General features: G+C 38.4%; 1 protein-coding gene across 4 annotated transcripts in view; it reads right to left on the bottom strand.

The window, feature by feature from the left end:
- Positions 1-20804, bottom strand: part of LOC120625139 (homeodomain-interacting protein kinase 2) — a 183613-nt gene that overhangs the window by 11511 nt on the left and 151298 nt on the right. For 3 of the 4 annotated variants that reach the window (XM_039892097.1, XM_039892100.1, XM_039892098.1), the window contains exons 7-22: positions 18416-18634; positions 17005-17159; positions 15990-16166; positions 14780-14933; positions 13708-13809; positions 12159-12269; positions 11606-11806; positions 10884-11003; positions 9030-9241; positions 7900-7965; positions 7510-7617; positions 6858-7030; positions 5372-5565; positions 3439-3633; positions 2302-2379; positions 658-836 (exon numbers count right to left, since the gene is read on the bottom strand). In XM_039892097.1, coding sequence (XP_039748031.1) covers positions 658-836; positions 2302-2379; positions 3439-3633; positions 5372-5565; positions 6858-7030; positions 7510-7617; positions 7900-7965; positions 9030-9241; positions 10884-11003; positions 11606-11806; positions 12159-12269; positions 13708-13809; positions 14780-14933; positions 15990-16166; positions 17005-17159; positions 18416-18634 — 2444 coding nt within the window. The remainder of the gene's footprint in view (positions 1-657; positions 837-2301; positions 2380-3438; positions 3634-5371; positions 5566-6857; positions 7031-7509; positions 7618-7899; positions 7966-9029; positions 9242-10883; positions 11004-11605; positions 11807-12158; positions 12270-13707; positions 13810-14779; positions 14934-15989; positions 16167-17004; positions 17160-18415; positions 18635-20804) is intronic. The other variant, XM_039892099.1, reaches the window with a different exon arrangement.

The raw sequence follows: 20804 nt of genomic DNA, 5'->3' as shown, positions 1-20804 counted from the left end.
ACTGAAAAACATTCATGTTCATCACACAAAACATTTTCCAGTTGTGGGAATCGAACCACGGCCTTGGAATCAGAAAGCAGGGTCACTGCCCACTGCGCCACTCGGCCGTCAACACCACACACAAATCTATAAAAAGATAATAACTCTCTCCAAGCATTTTTGACACCGTAGTATTTTGATACCATCGTTCCGCTTGTCTCACTCTTGCAGTCTTCGTACATCTTACATCCCGAAAATAATAGCCAACATATTTCTTGAATACTTTTATAGATTTGCGAAACAAAGAAGTCGAATCGGCAATATGTCTCTTTTATAAGGCAGTCTAATTTCGATAACCAATCATTCGTTCTGGTATAAGCAGAAAAGCTGCGCAGCTACGGACTTGGTTTCCGCTTCTCGGCCCGGCTCAACAAAAAGATAACCCCCTAAGCACAAATTGCCGAAAGATGTTTTATAGGTCTGTATCGTACCGTACCTAGACTCGTACAATAGTAAGTTTAAGTTTGAATTTAGTCAGTCAGTAATTGAAGAATAGTTTTAAATTAATAAATAAGTTATTTCTAGTGCTTGCTTAGCGAGTTTTTCTATCTTAACTAAGTGCCAGAGTCAACAGTACGACACGACTCTGACGAGAGCCGACTATAGATGTACACTTACTTGTAGTGTGGATGCGCGTGCGGATGTGCGTGCGGGTGCGCGTGCGGGTGCCACGCGTGGGCGTGCTTGTGGGCGGCGGGCGGGCCCACGTTCACGCTCACGCCCATACCGCTTACGCCGCTCACGCTCACGCCGCTCACGGCCGCGCTCACGGGCAAGTACTCACGACAGCCGCCGCTCTGTAAATGTAGGCCGGACCATTTTATTTCTCACAACGACATTGTTGTGTTTTCTTGTGAAGCGGTTATAGCCCAATCGTTCTGGCTTAAGATATTTATTGTAACACAAAGGAATTTCCACTTAAATGGAACTCACAGGCTAATTTACAAAAAGTTTGATATTATATGAAATTGCATGTTCGAGCGCACAATAAATTAATTTTAAATTGTAAGTGGGTAGTTTCGAAGCAATATTGCATCAAACAGTGGTTAGGACTTCGGCTTTACTTTCGAACTTTTCTAAGTTATATGTGCGTTTCATGTTAAATTACACTTGCTTCTACGGTAAAGGAAAACATTGTGAGGAAATCTGTATGCCTGAGAGTTATGTTCTCAAAGGGGTGTGAATTCCACCAATCCGCACTGGGCCAGCGTGGTGGACTACGGCCTAAAGCCTTCCCACTGTGGGAGACCCGTGCCCTGCAGTGGGACGGTAATGGATTGAAAAAATGGCTGATGTCAATGGATGATGACAACTGCCATCAGAAGCTGTTCTAGCTCGAAACTTCCGACTGAATCCTAAGGTTACCGAAAAATGGCAGAGATCGCAAAGGCATCCTTTGGTTCGCATTTGGTTCTACATCTATCGCAGTATTTTTTTGTTCTTTTTGAATCATCTTTCCGGTGGTGTATAACAACTATCTCCTTACGACAATCTAAGATTGCCAATCATCAGTTCCAACCTCGCTGACTTTCTTACACTTCCTTCACAGTAAGGTGGAATAGACATCCTTACTAATTAATTATTCCTACTTATTATGAAATTATGATAAATGTGAACCGATCATCGATTTAAATGCATAGATGTTCCTGCAAATAATTATTTTCCACTAAATCGACCGACAAACAAACCAGTGTCCTCTCTTACAATCATTAAGAACTACAACGTACTGCGAATAAATAATCGTAATTTCTACTTCGAAATACGGCAAAAACTTATAGAAAGGCTGTACGCATATTCCCTTAGACGGGTCTGGGATGGCTTTTTGTAATCGTTAATATCGTACAGTCAAGTCATAATTCAAGGTTATATCATGGGCCTCATTTAACAATAAACCGCAATGCGTCGGTTTGTTTTTCTCATGGCACAGTTCATACGCAGTCTATTAAACAAATATATATATATACTAGCTGTTGCCCGCGACTTCGTCTGCGTTTGATATTGTTTTTAAAGTATTCAGTATCGCTAAGCCTTAAATGAGTATAGTAGTATATATATAACATGTGACTGTCAATTAATTATATATATATATATATATTTATTTATTAATTGTTATTAGGTACACAAAACAGGTAATAAATATAAGTAATAACAAGTTTTGTTCTAAACTAAACAAAACAAACCCAAAGTATGTGTACACACACAACTTGGAATGTTTTCTTTTGATTATTGCCCCAAATAAGTTTAAAAAAAATGTCGTCTTACACTATCCCTCTTGTTATGCTGCGTCGGCACGTACTGGTTGCACTGATAGTCGTTAGTCTGGCGCACCGTTGAACCGCTCTGCAACAAATAAACTGTAGGTTCACAGATTGTTGAACTATCCCCCCCTTATTAACGCGTGAGACACTCATTCGATTGATTTATTATTTATTTATTTATTTATTTGAAAGCGGCTGTCACTTGATAGTTTGTTCTGTTAGTGATATCACTAACGCCTGGCGCCGGGAAATTTTCACGCTCGTTTATCAACCGTGTTTCCACGCTGGAGTCCACGAGGTTTTGTCGACGTCAGATTGGCGGCACATCGATGAGCAGCTGGTGCTTGCAGTAGCGAGCTCTTCATACATACACAAAAGAACTGCCTACCTAACGGTTTTATTTCATAGATCTAATAAAAGATTTTTCCATTTGCTATCTTCCTGCATTATGCCCTGCAGAAAAGTTGGAGCTGGTTTCGGTTTTTTTTTGGGCAAGAAAAAGGCAAAGGTATATAGTCGTAAAGCCAAAAGTGTACCCGCTATCCTATCCACCAGGCTACCCATATAATGTAAGTCGTAGTTAACTTCCACGCGATCGAATAATTAAACGTCGGTAGGATAAGTCACACTTGGCACTCTGGTCGAAAGCCCCGTACGCGCCACTAACTTGTGGTGTGAAAGGCGCGCTCACATTCATCGCGCAGCTTAGTTTTATCTCCGACACACAACTACCATCGTTGCATATTTGGTAGCCTAAATAGATGTAATCAGTGGTTTCTGACCAGGGTATGCATAAAGCAGGTACATGACATAAAATCGAAAAATTCCCCTCTAATACGAGTTATATACATTTGCAGTGCTTTTGTGTATATATGAAGTGCACGTCGCTGGATGTTATCCTCTAGGATGTCTACGGATGGTATATTGGTGGTTTCGAGCAGATTTCCGAAGCGGACATCATTAACTTGGTCTTGCTCTTACTGATGCACAGACCAAGTTAATGCTCCATACTCCCCACTTGTGGGTTCAACCATTTTATATTTTGCATCAATTGCTACAGAAGACTGTACTTTATATGAATCAGATAAGATTGGTATTTGTAATTATTTCACCGTTGTGAATTCAATAAATGATTCCATACATTGTAGTTCGCGGCGGCGTGGTCGTGGTGCTCTTGCTTTGCCTGCGCCTCCTGCTGCGCGAGCGCAAGCAGCCGCTTCTTCTGGCTCTGCGGCGTGGTCTGCGCGGGCGCAGGCGCCGGCCGCACGTGCTGCTGCGGCTGCGGCGCGACCTGCGGCACGGCCTGCTGCGGCGCCGCCTGCTGCAAGTGCTGCTGCTGCCGGAAGGAATTACAGAGTTGAGAATGGACAGAACAACCTTACTGTGAATGTAGATGAAGAAGGAAGTCTTACGTTATTCGTGCAGGACCTCGAATCAATTTTTTTTTTGATGTGAAACATCTTATAGGCGGAGGGTAAATCTGTTTATTGGCGCGAAGTTGCTTCGCCACGGCCTGTATGATTTGAGTTTTTGTATTTCGTGTGTGACGGCCGACTGGTGCAGTGGGCAGCGACCCTGCTTTCTGAGTCCAAGGCCGTGGGTTCGATTCCCACAACTGGAAAATGTTAGTGTGATGAACATGAATGTTTTTCAGTGTCAGGGTGTTTATATGTATATTATAAGTATTTATGTATGTTATTCATAAAATTTTCATCAGTCACCTTAGTGCCCATAACACAAGCTACGCTTACTTTGGGGCTAGATGGCGATGTGTGTATTGTCGTAGTATATTTAACAATAAAAATGAATATTAATTTTGTAATACACAAAACAGACATTATTAACCGACTTACAAAAGGAGTGGTTATCGATTTGGTTGTATTTTTTTTTTTATATCAAACATCTATAGGTGTAGGGTAAACCTGATTTTTGGCGTGGCGACACAGGCCGTGGCGACGCTTTGCCACGCTATATGATTGAATTTCGTATGTAACAATAAAAATAAATATTAATTTTGTAATAAAACAATCATTATTAAACGACTTACAAAAAGGAGTGGTCCATTCCATCCATTTGGTTGTGAATTTTTTTTTTGTGAAACAAATTTGTAATGCTTTATCTTTTCATTAATAAATATCTGCAGTAACTGACAGAAAACAATTTCGATATTTCACATCTGCCAGGCGTCCCGTCACGGCTCACACGTTTTTTTTACTTGTCCTTTCGATACTTTTTAGTGTAAAGTTTAATTTGAAAATGTTAAGAAGATAATAAAAACACACATACATAGCGAAAATCTCTTTTTATTATGTTTGTTTTTATTTATTCCATCACACTTGTTAGGTATATCTAGCAAGCTATGGGCCTAACTATCATGGAAGTGACTTCACATGGATTTAATAAAACAGATTGACTGCTTCTGCCCCATGCCAATGTCGCGGTAGCCTCACATCGTTCCACACATTGTGTCGATTACTTTTAAGTTAGAAGATGAAGAAGAAACACTTTATTGCACGTATAACAAACAGGAAAAGTAACATTAAGGAGTATACAGTAAACAATGTAGACATGCAAAAGCGGTCTTATTGCTGCAAGCAATCTTTTACAGGCAACCTTTGTAGAAAGGAAGCAAGAGATTGGGATAGTGCCAACCGTGTTGTAATACATACATAAAAACCAAAATGTATAGATACAAATACATATAATTTAAATAAATATAGGTAATATATAAATATAAAATATAAATAATATATATAAATATATAACATACTTAATATATAAGTTATAGATGTTTCATATCTGCCAGGCGTCCCGTGACTGCTATTTTTATTTAGTTTTTTAGACGACGTTCCCTGACAGAGACGAGAGAATTTGGGACGCATTCCAAATAAATAATTTGTCGATACCTAACGCCATGAAACCGCCATGTTTTATGGCGTTAAGTAACCCGGATAGTTTTCAAAAAATATTTGATGACCTTAATCATTTTTACTGCGGCGCATCTAGATAGATTTTTGTCTATAGACTGTGGCTGAGAGTTAAAGAGAACAAATTACACAGTGACCGTCGCTTACCGTGTGGTGGTGGTGGCAGGGCTGGTGGTGCGGCTCGTGCTTTACGTGTCGCTCGTCGCGAGGCGTGCGCGCGCTGCATATGACGCCGCCGTTGCTGCTGACGGTGACGCCGGCGGTGGTGGCCACCGTCGAGTTGTTGGCCACCACGTTGCCGGCGGTGGTCATGTGAGCGGGAGGCGCGCACTCGCCGCTACCTGTTTTTATGAAAAATAAATACAATTACAATTTCGGAATCAGCAATATTTAAGTTAATAAAACTTTAATTGAATTACATGTGGCTATCAGCGATCCTCATATGAACTCATTATCGGCCCAGTACAGGGCACGGGTCTTCTCCGACAATGAAAAGAGGTTAAAGCTGTAGTCCACCACACTGGCCCCGTCCAGATTGGTGGACTTCACACATCTTTGAGAACGTTATGGAGAACTCTCAGGCATGGAGGTTACTTCACGATGTTTTCCTTTACCGTTGAAGCAAGTGATATTTGAATTGCATAAACGCACATAACTTCGCAAAGTTAAGAGTTCTGGGACTCGAACTCGGCCCCCGAAAGTGAAGTCGAAATCCTACCCACTGTGTTATCACCGCTTCGACTATTTTAATAACGAATTTTATTTGTTAAGGCTCAAACAGCTCAAGCCAGTGCATAATTAAACAAATATAGCGTCAGGTCACGTGAGCAAATATGTCAAGTGTTAGGAACATCGGCATAGTAATTTTGAATGGACCCTTGAATGAATACATTCTTAACTTGATTACAAAATACAATGATTTAAAAATTACCAACAAAATTCATTTATCTCAAGTAGCCCTAATATAACCACTTTTGAAACGTCAACTCTGTCTGTTTGTAGTGGCTCTACCACCTGTTCGGAAGCCAGTTCGCTTACCTTGTGATGTTGTAGATAATATTCTTAAGATCTTTAGATTCTACCATTAGAAATATTATTACTTTCTCGCTTAAATTTCTTGCTTTATAAGTTTGTTTCATATCTGATTTAAAAGACTGAATGAAATTTTCTAAATTAATAAACTCAAAATGTCCGAAAATTCGGAAAGCCGAAGCCTTACCCACTAAGCTATCTTGGAGATGTCTCTTAAAAAGTTCAAAGTTTGTATTCAACGTAAGCTTATAGAAAAGTCCTATTTTAGTATAAAGGACTACGTAATCGATAAAAAAGCTTGGGTGTGAATTATAGCTCTACCAGGTTGCTCTTCTAATAATTTTAAATGACATTGTGAGATTGTGATAACAAAAAAAAAACACCCGGCTAAGTATGTTGTGGGCTTCTTCTTAGACCAGGACGCGTTTGGAACCCTCGTAGTTTCAGTTTTAAGTTTACGAATGTGGTTATCGCCATCATCTCACTACCGTGTAATTCTTATGTACGCATCAAAAGTGCCACCTATGGGCCTACTTGAATAAAGATATTTTTGACTTTATCACCGCTGCGATCAAAATATTAAAAAAAAAAAAAAACTTACCTCTGTTGTGTTTGGGTTCCGCGTCGTCATCGGAGTCGGATATGGTGATGACGGACACAGCCGGCGAGGGTGTGTCGCGGATGGTGATGGTGTGCGCAGCGCCCGCGCTCGCACACCCCGCCTCCCACCCGCCCGCCACCACCGCGCCCACCGCTGGCACGTTGCTGCGCACCCTGTACACACACACAGTTACTGCACTGTACTCAAAAGCGGACCTGCATAATATGTAATCGGCGATACTTTGTAATATCCGCTTTAGAGTTCAAGTACATCAAAATACTACTGCCTGAAGTTAACAATCAATCCCATTCCGAAATCTTTTGACAGTAGATGGAATTTAGTAGTGCTAGTCAAACTTAAAAAAAATCTTTCAGTGTATATATATATATATATATATATAGCCTATTCAACCTATATATTCTATATATATATAGATCATGATGATCTAATAACAATTATCGGGGTTTTTTTCCGCATCAAGTTTCTACAATGTCAGGGTGATGCAGACTAAGATGGTAGCGGCTACTCTGTTTGGGGGTATATTAAACCACAAGTCGGTTTCTACGCAGCATCGTACCGGAACCCTAAATCGTTTAGCGACGAGTGTTTTTCTATTTAATACAATATAATAACTATAGCAAAGCAAACTGACGTGTGGTCGTGATGTCGATGCCTGGAGGGCGGGGTGCCCTCTTTGACACGTTTTTTCACGGGCGACAGTTGCGTTGTCGCTTCCTTTTTCCCGCCGCTGCTTGCCATACTGGAAACGGTTACATAGAACTTTATATTAAACATACACATAAAAAGTATACGTAACAGTTGATATAGCCAAAAGATTAAAATTTCAAATAATGTGTATTTTTCTGTTTTAATACATAAGTAACATTAAAAAACGAATAGCAATTGCTAGAAATCACATTAAAACCTGCATGATAGTTTTGAGAAACGAGTATTAATAACTGTTTAAATACTATAGACTACAACCTAGGATTCAAAAACAGCTGATGTTAAGGTTGTTAAACATGAATATTGTGATACGCACCTGTATTGGTGCGTCTGGTGGTGCGGCTGATAATGCGGCACAGCACTCGTCTGTTGTTTAGTTGATCTGTTGACAAGACACATACTTGCAATGACAATTTACGTACTCTCTACTTCTACTCTCTCTTCTTCTTTTACAACTCTCTCTTCGCGTAACTTTTGGTACAGAATTACAAGTAATATTAAGTCATGTTGGCTTGCGAATGTGAAAATCTTACTAAAGGTACAGATATATTATAATATAAAGGTATAGTATAATATCGACCCCGCAACTCATGTGTTCAGTATTATTTTCGAAATACAAAACAATTGCAACTCTAAAACAAGTAACATAAGGTCCTTTAACTTATACTTAATAGTGCTTTGATATGCAAAAACATTGGTGTGGAGTATACAGATTGAAGTAATTATAAATTACACTATACTGATTCTGCTGCTATTCGCGGAGTATAGCAAATTAAGCTTAATTTTCATAACAAAAACAACTCGGTTTTACCGAGCGGAAAATCTTCTTCTGAGGCAGTTCATTATAAATGTACTACAAAACACACATCGCCATCTAGCCCCAAAGTAAGCGTAACTTGTGTTATGGGTACTTAAATAGCTGATAAATATTTGTATGAATATAATACACAGAAATACTTATAATATGTGGATAAACACCCAGACACTGAAAAACATTCATGTTCATCACACAAACATTAACCAGTTCTGGGAATAGAACCCACGGCCTTGGGTCGCTGCCCACTGCGCCAGTCGGCCGTCAAAATTCTATGGGATCAAATATCTATCTATCTATAATTTACAAAACCTATGGGAACCATTTGTTTGAATTTAGTACACATAAATACTCATAATATACAGATAAACACCCATTAGGGCGACTCAGATGTCGACATGTTTAGTAAGTACCCTTTACGGAAACTTTCTTAAAATAATTAAATAGTACAAAACAATTACAACGCTTATGTGTGTAATATTAACTAATTTTTACTAGAAATTTTGCATTGATTATCGAAAAATACCTCTATACCAAAGGTCCAAATTGTATCGACTTCCGGATAAACGTAACTGGCAAAGGAATGAGCGATATTTGCCTGTATTCATATTTAAAGTTATAGTGTCCCTCACCTCTTGTGCGGATGGTGGTGGTGTGGGTGCGGGTGGAAGTCCCACACGTCCGGTTCCGGTAGCGGCGCAGGCTCGACTATGAGCGGCGCGCGCCACTCTCCCACGTCGCCCACGCCCACGCCCACGCCGACACCACCCACCCCCACGCCGCTCACGCCGTGCTGGTGGTGGGCGGCCGCCGCTGCCGCTGCTGCTGCGGCTAATTGCTGTACCTGTATAACAATGATACACATTATTAGCAAATTGTAATTGAATTACTGCGACGCGGGACTGTGTAAATATACCTCAGAAGTATAAAATATTTAAATTACTGCAACACGGGATGGTGTAAATAAAGAAAATCATTAACAATTTTTTTATAAAAAAAAATCACACTGTCTAACTTGTACATTGTTTTCTTTTTTGTGGTAACATTGCACTTAACAGATTATTATAATATGTTTAGTTAAGATATACATATATTTATATTGGTATTAGTTTAGTACTGTTCAGTACTCAGAAGAGTACGGAATGCCGAACTCAGCCTTTACCAAAGTGTGCGACATGAATAGGCTGAGGATAAAAATGATGATATCTTATAAAAATAGTAACCTGTTAGTATTTTGTTTGTGTTAGTATATTCTTCCATGTTTATAAAAGTTATTTGCAAATACTATGGGAACCGTTTGTTTCCTGGGAAAAAAGTAGCCATGTTATTCACCATACTTGGGATACATATACCAATAAATACCAACATATTGTTATATTCTTTTATAAATACGAAAGGTTTGCATCCGAAATCGGGAAACCTCACCTCAACTGTTCAACGCGATCTATAATAAGTACATCTAGCCGATCGGGAAATGTACCTTATGTACCTCCAAATTTGTGAAAACTTTACTGGCTTATTGAAACTAACCAAAGTATGGTTGTAACTATGTAAAATTTATAGCTGCTGTATAGCTGTATCCATAAAATAAATCCTTTTAACTAACTCTATGCCAAAAATCAAGTTGATTTGTTGCTTAGTTAGGGCGTGAAAGAAGGACAAAAGAAAGAAAAGAAAAAAACACCTGATGCTCATCTGATGACCCGTGATAGTCCACTACTCCCTTCTTCTCTGTTTTCATTCTTTTTTTTTATGTTTGAGGATAATTATTTATTTAGTATATACTTAATTGAAAATATTATTTTTAAGTAAATATCATTTTTATTTTTAGTTGTATATATTTATTTAAGTGATGAAATATTTTTTACGGGTATATAAAACGTGTAAATAATAACCGAAATAATACTTCACAGGCTCCAGAGGTACATTATGTACTGTCTCCGAGACTTATCTGTGGAACCTAAAACCTAATAGTTTTTGAATAAACCACTGCCATAGTTGCCACTGAAAGAAATCAGATACAGCCTTAACATCACATGCAAAATTAAAATCATTTGACACCTGTCTCTTTATTTGGCACGCGTCGCGTAGCGTAGGTACTATGCGCGTGTCGGACATTTATCTTCAGTAGGGTTGTCATAAATAAACACTAAGAATGCTTTGAATTCGTTTGTATGGAAAAATAAATATGCTTCTTTTGGTTTAATATTTTTACATTGTGATTCCTTATGCGTCCTTTAATTTTATTTCATATTTCTGCTACACGTTGTATATATGCATAACCTACCTATATTCTGTATTTTGCCCCGAAGAAATCGCTATGAAGCGATAAGGCCGCCAAATTGTTGACGTTGTTTTGTTATACTTTTCTTTTGTATGTACTTTTGTAGTGTGTAATAAAAGTATGTATATTAATTTATTTAAACATGTAAGTATGTGTGCATTCATAATATCGGTAAGAAACCAGAAATCCTCGTGATCTTTACCTGATAGGCGGGCTGGCAGAGGATGGAGGAGACGAATTGGTGCGGAAAAGGCTCCGCCGCTCTTGTGGCGTATTGCCGGGCGCCTCCCACGGCCACGCGCCCTCCACTGTACAGCTGGTACTGAAGACAACAAACAAGTGAGAACTTTCATTATATGTGCTCCTAGTATCCAACCGAGGATCTGAAAAGTGCGGCCAATTTATCCGCAGACCCAATGTAGACCAACAAATTACAGGACGTTAACAATATCGATAAGGTTAGGTTTTAGATGTCAACATTTTTTTTGGGTATCCCATCCCACCTATTTAATGAAAAATTGAATAACTGATTTTTAATTTTTGGTCTTTGGTCAGTCTCAGTATCTGTTTAAAATACATTGTTAACTGTTACGCAATATTCTTTTAAAGATCATGACGCAAATTTTAATCAGAAAGGAATGAAATATATAATATAAAACTGATGACATACGTAGTTATCTTAAGCGGGATATAACATTAAAGTTCACACTTTAACATATAAAGTGGAATATTATAAAACTCGCGACGAAACCTACAAATACATCATGAGAAGAATATTATAAAATATCATGATGTCATACCTTGTTATCATTAAGTTCATGACTCCAAATACAAAGTTTTTTATGTGGGATGTCATAAATATTAAGGAAATAAATAAAAATACTAAGTTATCGGAAGGGGAATAAAACTCATGACTAAGCATACCAAGTTATCGTAAGGCGCTGCCCGCAACCTCTGCTGGTTTATAGTCAATGCCAAATGGTGGGCGGATGGTGCCGCGGGCGCGACCACACCGCTCACGTACTCGCCGCCACCGACGCCAACGCCCACGCCCACGCCACCTACACCGCCCACGCCTCCGACGCCGCCCACACCGCCGACGCCGCTGCCGCTGCGACGGCATACCTGGAAATAGAAAATGTGATTAACACGATACACGCAGTGGCGGTACTCCCATAGAAGCCGAAAAGCAAGGATTGCGTTACAATAAACGTCTCTTTTTAATTTTAATCGACTACTTTTAATTTCGAAATGCAATTCTGCATGCCTGCACGCCTGAGAGTTCGAATCCCAGCACGCATCTCTATTAAAATATCACATGCTTCAACGGTAAAGGAAATTCCGTGAGGAAACCCATATGCCTGAGAGTTTTTAAAAACAGTGTTAAAAGTCCACCCAATCAGCATCATTCAAAAATACATTGGCCCTACGGAAGTTGTTATTGTGCTGTTCGGTTTTATATTAAAGTAACATTTACCTCCATCATTTGGACTGAGGCCTTCACGTTGTTGCAGTGTGCATAGTCAACTAGATGGGCGAGAGTTACGAACGCGTGGTTCAAGGCCTCACCTGGTGTTATCCTTCGTTCCTGAAACAAAACATTCGAAAACATATAGAAATTAAAAACATATCGTAAAAGATATTTCACTATGAAGAATATTTACTCTCATAAAGCCGAAATAATTACTGGAATGCAAGGAATCGGCTGTTAGTTTTTAAGATACATTAAACAATGTGTAAATGAAAACTTAAAAAATACTTCACAGGCTTTAGAGGTACACTATGTACTATCTCTGAGCCTTATCTTTTTTCACAATTTAAAACTAAAACACAAACACGACGATACATGGATTTATAAGCAATGCAAAACACTCACAGTAAAACAAAAATAAAATTACAATTACTCATCGAGAACTTTTTAAAATATAATGAAAACAATACGTATAAGCCGGCAATAATAACCAGAAGAATACAAGAAAAAAAAATAAACCTTACAGGAGCGAATAATTATTACGGCAAGAGAACCACTAAATATATGCTACCTAGATTAATAAATGAACTACCCCTAACGTTGAGAAATTCAGTGACGATGAGTAACGTAAAACGCATTCTAAACAAATATTACCATGAAATAAATGTAACTTAAAACCTTTAAACATAGTAATATTGGAACACCTGTATAACGTATGCATTCGGGGCAGCGCCAAACCGGTCGCTCGTATCTACTGAGCGACGCGATGGCTCGCAGTACAGAATTACCTACACTGGATTTATTAGTGTACTACCTGCTGTATACTGTATTGCTATTTAATGGGTAATGGAATGTGCAGCGTCCAAATAAACTCATGTGAGTTTCAGGATGCGAAGATTAATAATTTTAGTAGTTTGTGTAATAAAAAAATAAATAAATAAAAATAAATAATCTGTGAAACAATACACTTGATTTAAGATGTCGATTAATGAAATGCTTTGTTTCGTCCACCTTCTTATATTCTTATAATGTTATTAATAAGAAGTCTTACGGATTGTTCACCGCCAAACTTCAATTTAAAGAAGATGAATAACGATATATAGTACTTGGTAGCACATATTATCCAACTCCCCACTCGACCTGTGGCATCCGGTGTACGGAAACATAGTAACGTGTATAGATTTACTGGTGATTGATTGTTTAATCAATGTAAAAGAAAGCTCTCCACTCGTTTTTAATTTAATCATTGCATATAAAAGAGGTGACAGTCTTTTTATAACTACCAAATGTATGTATAAATAAATAAATATACTACGGCAATGCTCTGCAGGGTACTAAGATTACTGATGAATATTTATATGTATAATATACATAAATACTTATAAAATACATATAAACGCCCAGCCACTGAAAAACATTCATGCTCATCAGGGTCATCAAGCAGGGACGCTACCCACTGTGCCATTCGGCCGCCCGGTATGTATTGTAAAAAAATCTTCAAAACAAAAGAATGGTTTATTTTTAAACTACGTATTTTTATTAAAATAAAACTCACTTGGTCCATTGTGAGCATTCTCTTCAATAAGTCAATAAATTCCCTCCTGTCCGCTTTCTCTGCCAAAAGTTGGCCTCCTTCAAGATCCGTTGGTACGTTCACCTGAAACAATACAAACACAATATAAAGTAAATATTTTATACCCACTCTCATTGGAGAGTATCAACAATTATATATTTCTCCCTGGAATATATAATTTGTTTAATATTCATTATTACGTTATTTCGGGTCATAATATTAGTTTGAAAGAAAGAATCAATAACTGAGTATCTGACATATCTATATTTATACTAGCTGTTACCCTGCCCCCCGCTTCGTCCGCGTTTTTTCCTGTTTTATATCCCGCGGAAATTTTGTTACTGTATATTTGCTATTCCGAGATGTGTCCTTTATCAGTCTCTAGGACGAGATTTCGCCGAGATTGAAGCCGTACAAATATAACAAAGGTTTATTTGAATCCCCCGAGATCGAGTTGTTATCCTGGACCCTTTATTGGCTAAACGCCCTTATATGAATCCTATATCCTATTTGTAAGATGTAAACTATATATGTGCTATCAAGAACGGTGCATTGGTTGAGATAACATATGGTAGGTATTAAACAAACATCCGCACTTTCTCATTTATTTGCTTAGAATAGACAAAAATGGATTTTTGATTAAAACAATCAAAAACCCATTTATTGACAGCATCGTGGCACTACGGGGCAGGAATCTCTTCCCACAATGAGAAAGGTTTAGGCCGTAGTCCACAACGTTGGCCCAGTGCAGATTGGTGTACTCCACACGCCTTTGAAAACCTTTTGGAGAACTCTTAGGCATGCAGGTTTCCTCACGATGTTTCCCTTCACCGTTGAAGCAAGTGATATTTTAATTGCTTAAAACACACATAACTTAGAAAGTGTCTCGTTTGAAAGAGTTCCCATTTGATAAATATAATTTAACGATTTATCAAACTCGTAACTCTTTGAAACGATGTAGATAAACCTGTCAAATATGTAGTTTAAGATATGCGTATGGATTAAGAAAAGCTTTCTTCTTTGGAATCTTTTCAAAGACAGTAGAAGTACTAACTTGTCCAATGTCGTCGAGGCAATTGAAGATGTACTTCCTCGCCTCCTTACTCTTGATGCCGGTCTCCAGTTCGTGCTCTTCAGGTGTTTTGAGCCTCCAGAACGGATATGTGCTGTCCACGTCACGGTAGAAGAACTTCGCCGTTTTGGACGCACTGGAATTAAAATGAAATATAATCAGCATTTTAATAAAATAAGTAAATAAAAATGAAATCATATTATTTCATGTTAGGGGGAACCACATATATATAAACTTGCTAGATTAAAATAAAAAAACACTTAGATTTAAAACAAAGTGAATATAAAACAATAATTAGTTAAAATCAAAATAATGTTGCAACTGAGGAATCTCCAGTTACTTCTCAAACTAAATTCAAAATTCATGTATTCCAAGTAGGACGAGTTTATAAGCATTTTATTATACGGCCAGTCAGTCGGTTTGTAGTGACTCTACCACCGAAGAAACTCAGCAGATTGCTTTTTACAACATAATTTACAGTTTAGTATATCATGGAATGCCGCAAAGTAACGCCTGGTGCGCAAAGTCTACCAATCCACACTGGGTCAGCGTGGTGGACTACCTAAACCCCTTCCCATTGTGGGCCGGTAATTTAAATAAATAAATATACTACGATAATACACACATCACAATCAAGTCCCAAAGAAAGCGTTGTTTGTGCTCTTCTATAGGTACTAAGATGACTGATGTATTTTTTTTATGAATAATATACACAAATACTTATAATATACAGATGAACACCCAGAAATTGAAAAACATTGATGTTCATCACACAAACATTTTCCAGTTGTGGGAATTGAACCCACAGACTTGGACACAGAAAGCAGGGTCGCTGCCCACTGCGCCAATCGGCTATCAATGGGTTGATATGACGATTATAAACGCCTGGTCCAGTTTTAACAATCTTTAGATTGAAGAAATGAAAGCGTAGCGGCCTGCTGCCAAGCGTTTAAGAAATTCATCTTCCGTGTAGTAACCACGATTTATAGGAAGCATGTTTGACTAGATCCTCCATTGGATCTAAAATTGGTAACTATTGATTTTGTAATTAGAAATACTCAGAAAAAGGCCACAGTTAGGAATTTAGGGTAGTTTAACTGATGTAGAATTTACTTCGCCAATGTCGACTCTAGCATTATACAGTTTAAGGAGGTACATAATGTAGATTATACGAGCAATAAATCATCTTTACCTATTAAGCATGTGTTCTGTGGGCAGACCCTGCGTCTGTGAGATGTATCGGATCTGGTCGTACTCCGAGGAGCCCGGGTAGAGTGGCCAGCCCAGGAACAGTTCGGCCACCACGCAGCCCAATGACCACATGTCGATAGCCTCGCAGAAAGCCAGCCCCAAGATGATCTCTGGTGCGCTGAAAATTATAAAAGTTTGACTGTAAAAATCTGTGACAACAACTTAAGCAAAATACACGTACTGGCTGCTTTTCTGTAAAGTATCTTCAATGACGCTATAAAAAAAACAATACCGTGACTGATTCAGTGATAGACAACATCAGTGCTAAATATGAACAAAGAAACTTTTTGAAAATTCACCCAAGGTTATGTAAAAAGAAAGATGGAAAGTTCTAAGGAGGTTCTGTTGTTTTTGATATTAAAAACTTTAATTTTGGTGTTTATATTGTCGAGCTCCCAGTTTTCTGGAGCGGACGCTGCGTTTGTTGGATTTTCAGTATTCAGCCCTCCAAGCTATTTGCACCATATAAATCAGTTTCGTAAAGTTTTGATAGCCCAGGAAATCGACTTCACTTTCGTAGGGCCCAGTTCGAATCCCAGCACGCACCTCCAACTTTTCTAAGTTATGTATGTTTTATTTAATTAAAATATCACTTGCTTCAACAGTGAAGGAAAACATCGTGAGGAAACCTGCATGACTGAGAGTTCTACATAATATTCTCAAAGGTGTGTTGTGTCCATCAATCCGAACGGGGCCAGCGTGGTGGACTGCGGGCTTAAACCCTTCTCATTGTGGGAGGAGACCCGCGCACTGTAGTGGGCCGCTAATGGGTTGATATTATAAAATCAGTTTGGCCACACGCTCAAAGGTTTTTCTATGTATCTCCTTACTTTTGATTTGATCACGTAAAAATACTCCATGAATATGACTTCACCCATGTGAGGCTCAAGTTAGCGACCACGTTTCGAAGCCATGAGACATTGCTCGCACTGGAATCGCCTCAAAGGAATAGTTACCGGTAGTATCTGCTCTGCAGGTAGGTGTTGCAGACGGCTTTGCTGACGTGGGACGCGCTGCCGAAGTCAATGACCTTGACACGGTAGGGCTGCCGCGCCGGCTCCACCAGCATTATGTTCTCGGGCTTCAGGTCCGCGTGGATCAGACCCAATTGCTGCAATAAACCACGTCACTAGTTATAGAACAAACTGACTGATAAAGCAGTTAACCTATAGCTTTATTGTATATAGATAAGAACTGGGTTAGGGATATATATATAGGACTAGTTGAAATGGCTAAGCCGATGAGGTATGGCATTTTGCATAATAATTAAATACTTTTTGAAGAAACTAAACAAAGTTATCATAAAAAATACGCAGTGACAGCCTTAACATCAGCTGTGTTAACTATTGAGGGCAAATAGGTCAACGGATAACGAGAACAAAAATAAAAAGCCATGCCATTTTAAAAAACAACAATAATTAGTTAGGGTTGCTAGAGTTTTTTTTTAGGTTACTTATACAACATACTTATACAACGTGTAACAGAATTACGAAATAATATTGAAGGATGCATAAATAAATTTCATAAGGAATCCCCCATATAAATATTAAATCAAAAGAAGCATCATTATTCTTCCATACATACGAATTCAAAAAATTCTTAGTGTTTACTTGAGTCAAAGTCAAAAATATCTTTATCCAAGTATAGAGCCCATAGGTGGCCCTTGATGCGTAGGTACATAAGAATTACACGGTAGTGAGATAATGGCGATAACCACATTCGTAAACTTAAAACTAAAGCTACGAGGGTTCCAAACGCGTCTTGGTCTAAGAAGAAGCCCACAACAAACTTAGCCGGATGGTTTTTTTATCACCATCTCACTAATTCATTCATTTAAAATTATTAGAAGAGCAACCTGGTTAGAGCAATAATTCACACCCAAGCTTTTTTATCGATTACGTAGTCCTTTATACTATAATGGGACTTTTCTATAAGCTTACGTTTAATACAAACTTAGAACTTTTTAAGAGACATCTTTTATGACAACCCTATTGAAGATAAAAGACTGACATGCGCATAGCTACGGTAACAGTGAAGTATTATTTCGGTTTTCATTTACACGTAATATGAAAATATGAAAACACGTTATTTGAAACACATCTTAAATTGAATAATTACTTCTCTAAATCGATGATTATTGACACTTTTTATTAATGACTCTCCTGTCTGGTACTAAGTAATAATAAATAAAAAAAAAAAAAAATCAGAAATTATAAATTTACCTATTGTATCTGCCAGGGACCTCCCACTTGCGGGTATTAAAAAATCCCTTTCTCACGCCCAGTCACAAGTCACAGCGATCACCACTTTCGGGGGTTTCAAACAGACTAAAGAGAAAAGAAACATAGAATACCTTGGGAACTTTACCTTAAGTTTGAGCAGGGCAGTAAGCACCTGCTGCAGTATGGGCCGGATGTACTTGAGCGGCAGCGGCGAGAACTTGTTCTGCTTGAGGAAGTCGTACAGGTTCTGTTCCAGCATCTCGAACACGAGGCACGTGTGCGAGCGATGCTGGAAGCATTCGTACGCGCGGACGAAGTTGAACTCGTCCGCCGACTCTTGAGACAAGCGGGAGAGGATTGACACCTGGGGGCAAGATTTTGTTATTTAGAACAGTTTTATATAGTAGGTATTTTTTAATGCTCAGGCTGTATAAAAATTGTACGGAGTTTAAATACATGTGCTTCGGCTGCGGCAACTAGAAAATGAAGGAGTTGATAGTACGTAAGGGCAAAGGGAAAAGGAAAGAGAGCACTGGCTATCTTTCCCCAATTCCTATGGCCATCACACTCGGACAATCTGGGAGAGATGGCCAGTCTTAAGGTTTTTTGGTCATGCCAGATTGTTTATTTTTCTTTGATTGGCGACTGATTCTTGTTAATATTTGATAAGAGATATAGAGTTTCGTTGGTAATTAAAATAATTGTTTGATTTATTATAATTCGTTGAAAATCAGTTCTCAAAGTTAATAGGGCCATATACCCCGGAATTACCCTACACGGAAAGAGAAACACTGTAGGCGGGTTGGCGGTAGCACAGTTTCAAGTAAAGACAGTACTATGACGCATTTGACTTCGTTGTAAATGCCGACATCGTCTCCATTATATTTATGGGACCCACGGTACCAGCAATAACGGCATTATCGCTCTGTCTATACGATTCGTCAGCAGTGGCGTGCACTTCATACATGCACAAAAGCACTGCTTACCCTTAAATTGAAAAATAGCTCGTCTGGGAGGAGCGTCCTTGCCATTTTATGCAATTTCCCAGCTGTATGCATACCCTGGTAAGAAACTCAATGCACGCCACTGTTCGTCAGGTTTGACCATCTTTACTTTGTGGTAGTAGATCGGAACTAAGATGGGTTCAGGAACAGACCATGATCTTCAATCCACTAACCAGACCTTAGCTCATATTCAAATAGACCAAAAGAGGATTTCTTGATGCGTAGGTATCAACCCTTTAATTGCATAGTACAGGTCTGGGTCTCTTAAACCTACAGATTACAAATGCAAATGCGCCCTGGTCTATAAAGAAGTTCACAATAGACTTAGTATGGTATTATTTGTTAATCATTATCTCACAGAGATCGCAGTTGTCTTTGTCTTCATCTTAATCCTCCGCGATCCTGTACCGATCTTTAAAATTAAAACCAAACTCAGAAATTTGCTCTCAAACTCAGAAGCTCAGTTCTTTTCTTCTAGAATGTTCCCCTTAAAACATTGTCTAATATAGAAAACTATTTCAATACCTAAAATCGCCTCTACAACTTAGCTAACAATTAAAGAGTTGTAATTTGTTGTCATTTTCTTTGCCTAGATACTATATTGGTTATTGGAGCCATTTTACTATGTTATCACAGCACCAACAGTCAAGCTACTACCAAAAAAGCATCGTTGAGGAATATAGAGATTTTTATCGCACGCATAAAGTGTGCGGACCTTATATTTATAGCGGTTTGTCAATTATCGGGGCTCGATATAATCTTCGGAGCGATATATATTTCTTGGGGAGCGTCTCTACACAAACATTTTGATTTAAGCTATTTGCAGACGTGCTGACAAGATTGCTAATCTTAAACCATCTACAGACATACGAGTACCTACCCTTCTCTTTGAATGTATAGACAGTAATCACAAAGTTGGTAAGAGACGACAAAGATTCCTTCGCGTTGAGTGACAGTGACACTTTTACGCTGCAATGATTCGTCATTGCAGCGTAAAAGTGTCACAAAGTGTTGAGGCTTCGGCCTTAGGAATAACGAGCTTCATAAGTCCCGGTTATTTTAAAATGGTTTTCTTCACCATTAAGGTTCAATTTAGTTTTTAAAACAGCGTCGAACCGCAACCACTCAAGCTCTAACCATTCTTACTTTAGATCGCTAGCATACTTTGCCGTGTGTATGTAGTCGGCCAGAAGTTGCCCTGTATGAAGATGCTTTTAACTGGACCGTCGCCAAAGAAAACTTGCGATATAAAGAGACTTATAAACGAAGTATAAAGACAGATTTTTGAAAATATTACGCAAAGACCCGGCCAGGAATTCACGAAATGGCAAACAAATATAACTCTTTATGAAATAAACAAGCATAGTATCCTTCATATAGGAATATTGAATGTAAGAAAACTTCTAGTATTTAAGACCATTCAAGTAGCTCAGATAATTTTTATTTATTTATTTGAACTTTAACCTAATCTGAACATAGACTAATTTACAGTTATCTTTAATTTCAAAAAACCATTTTATTTTTATATAA

This window comes from Pararge aegeria, chromosome 7 (genome assembly GCF_905163445.1).
Source record: "Pararge aegeria chromosome 7, ilParAegt1.1, whole genome shotgun sequence".
Taxonomy (NCBI): Eukaryota; Metazoa; Arthropoda; class Insecta; order Lepidoptera; family Nymphalidae; genus Pararge; species Pararge aegeria.
Note: the sequence above shows the minus strand (reverse complement) of the source record. Positions and strands in the feature narration are given on the sequence as shown.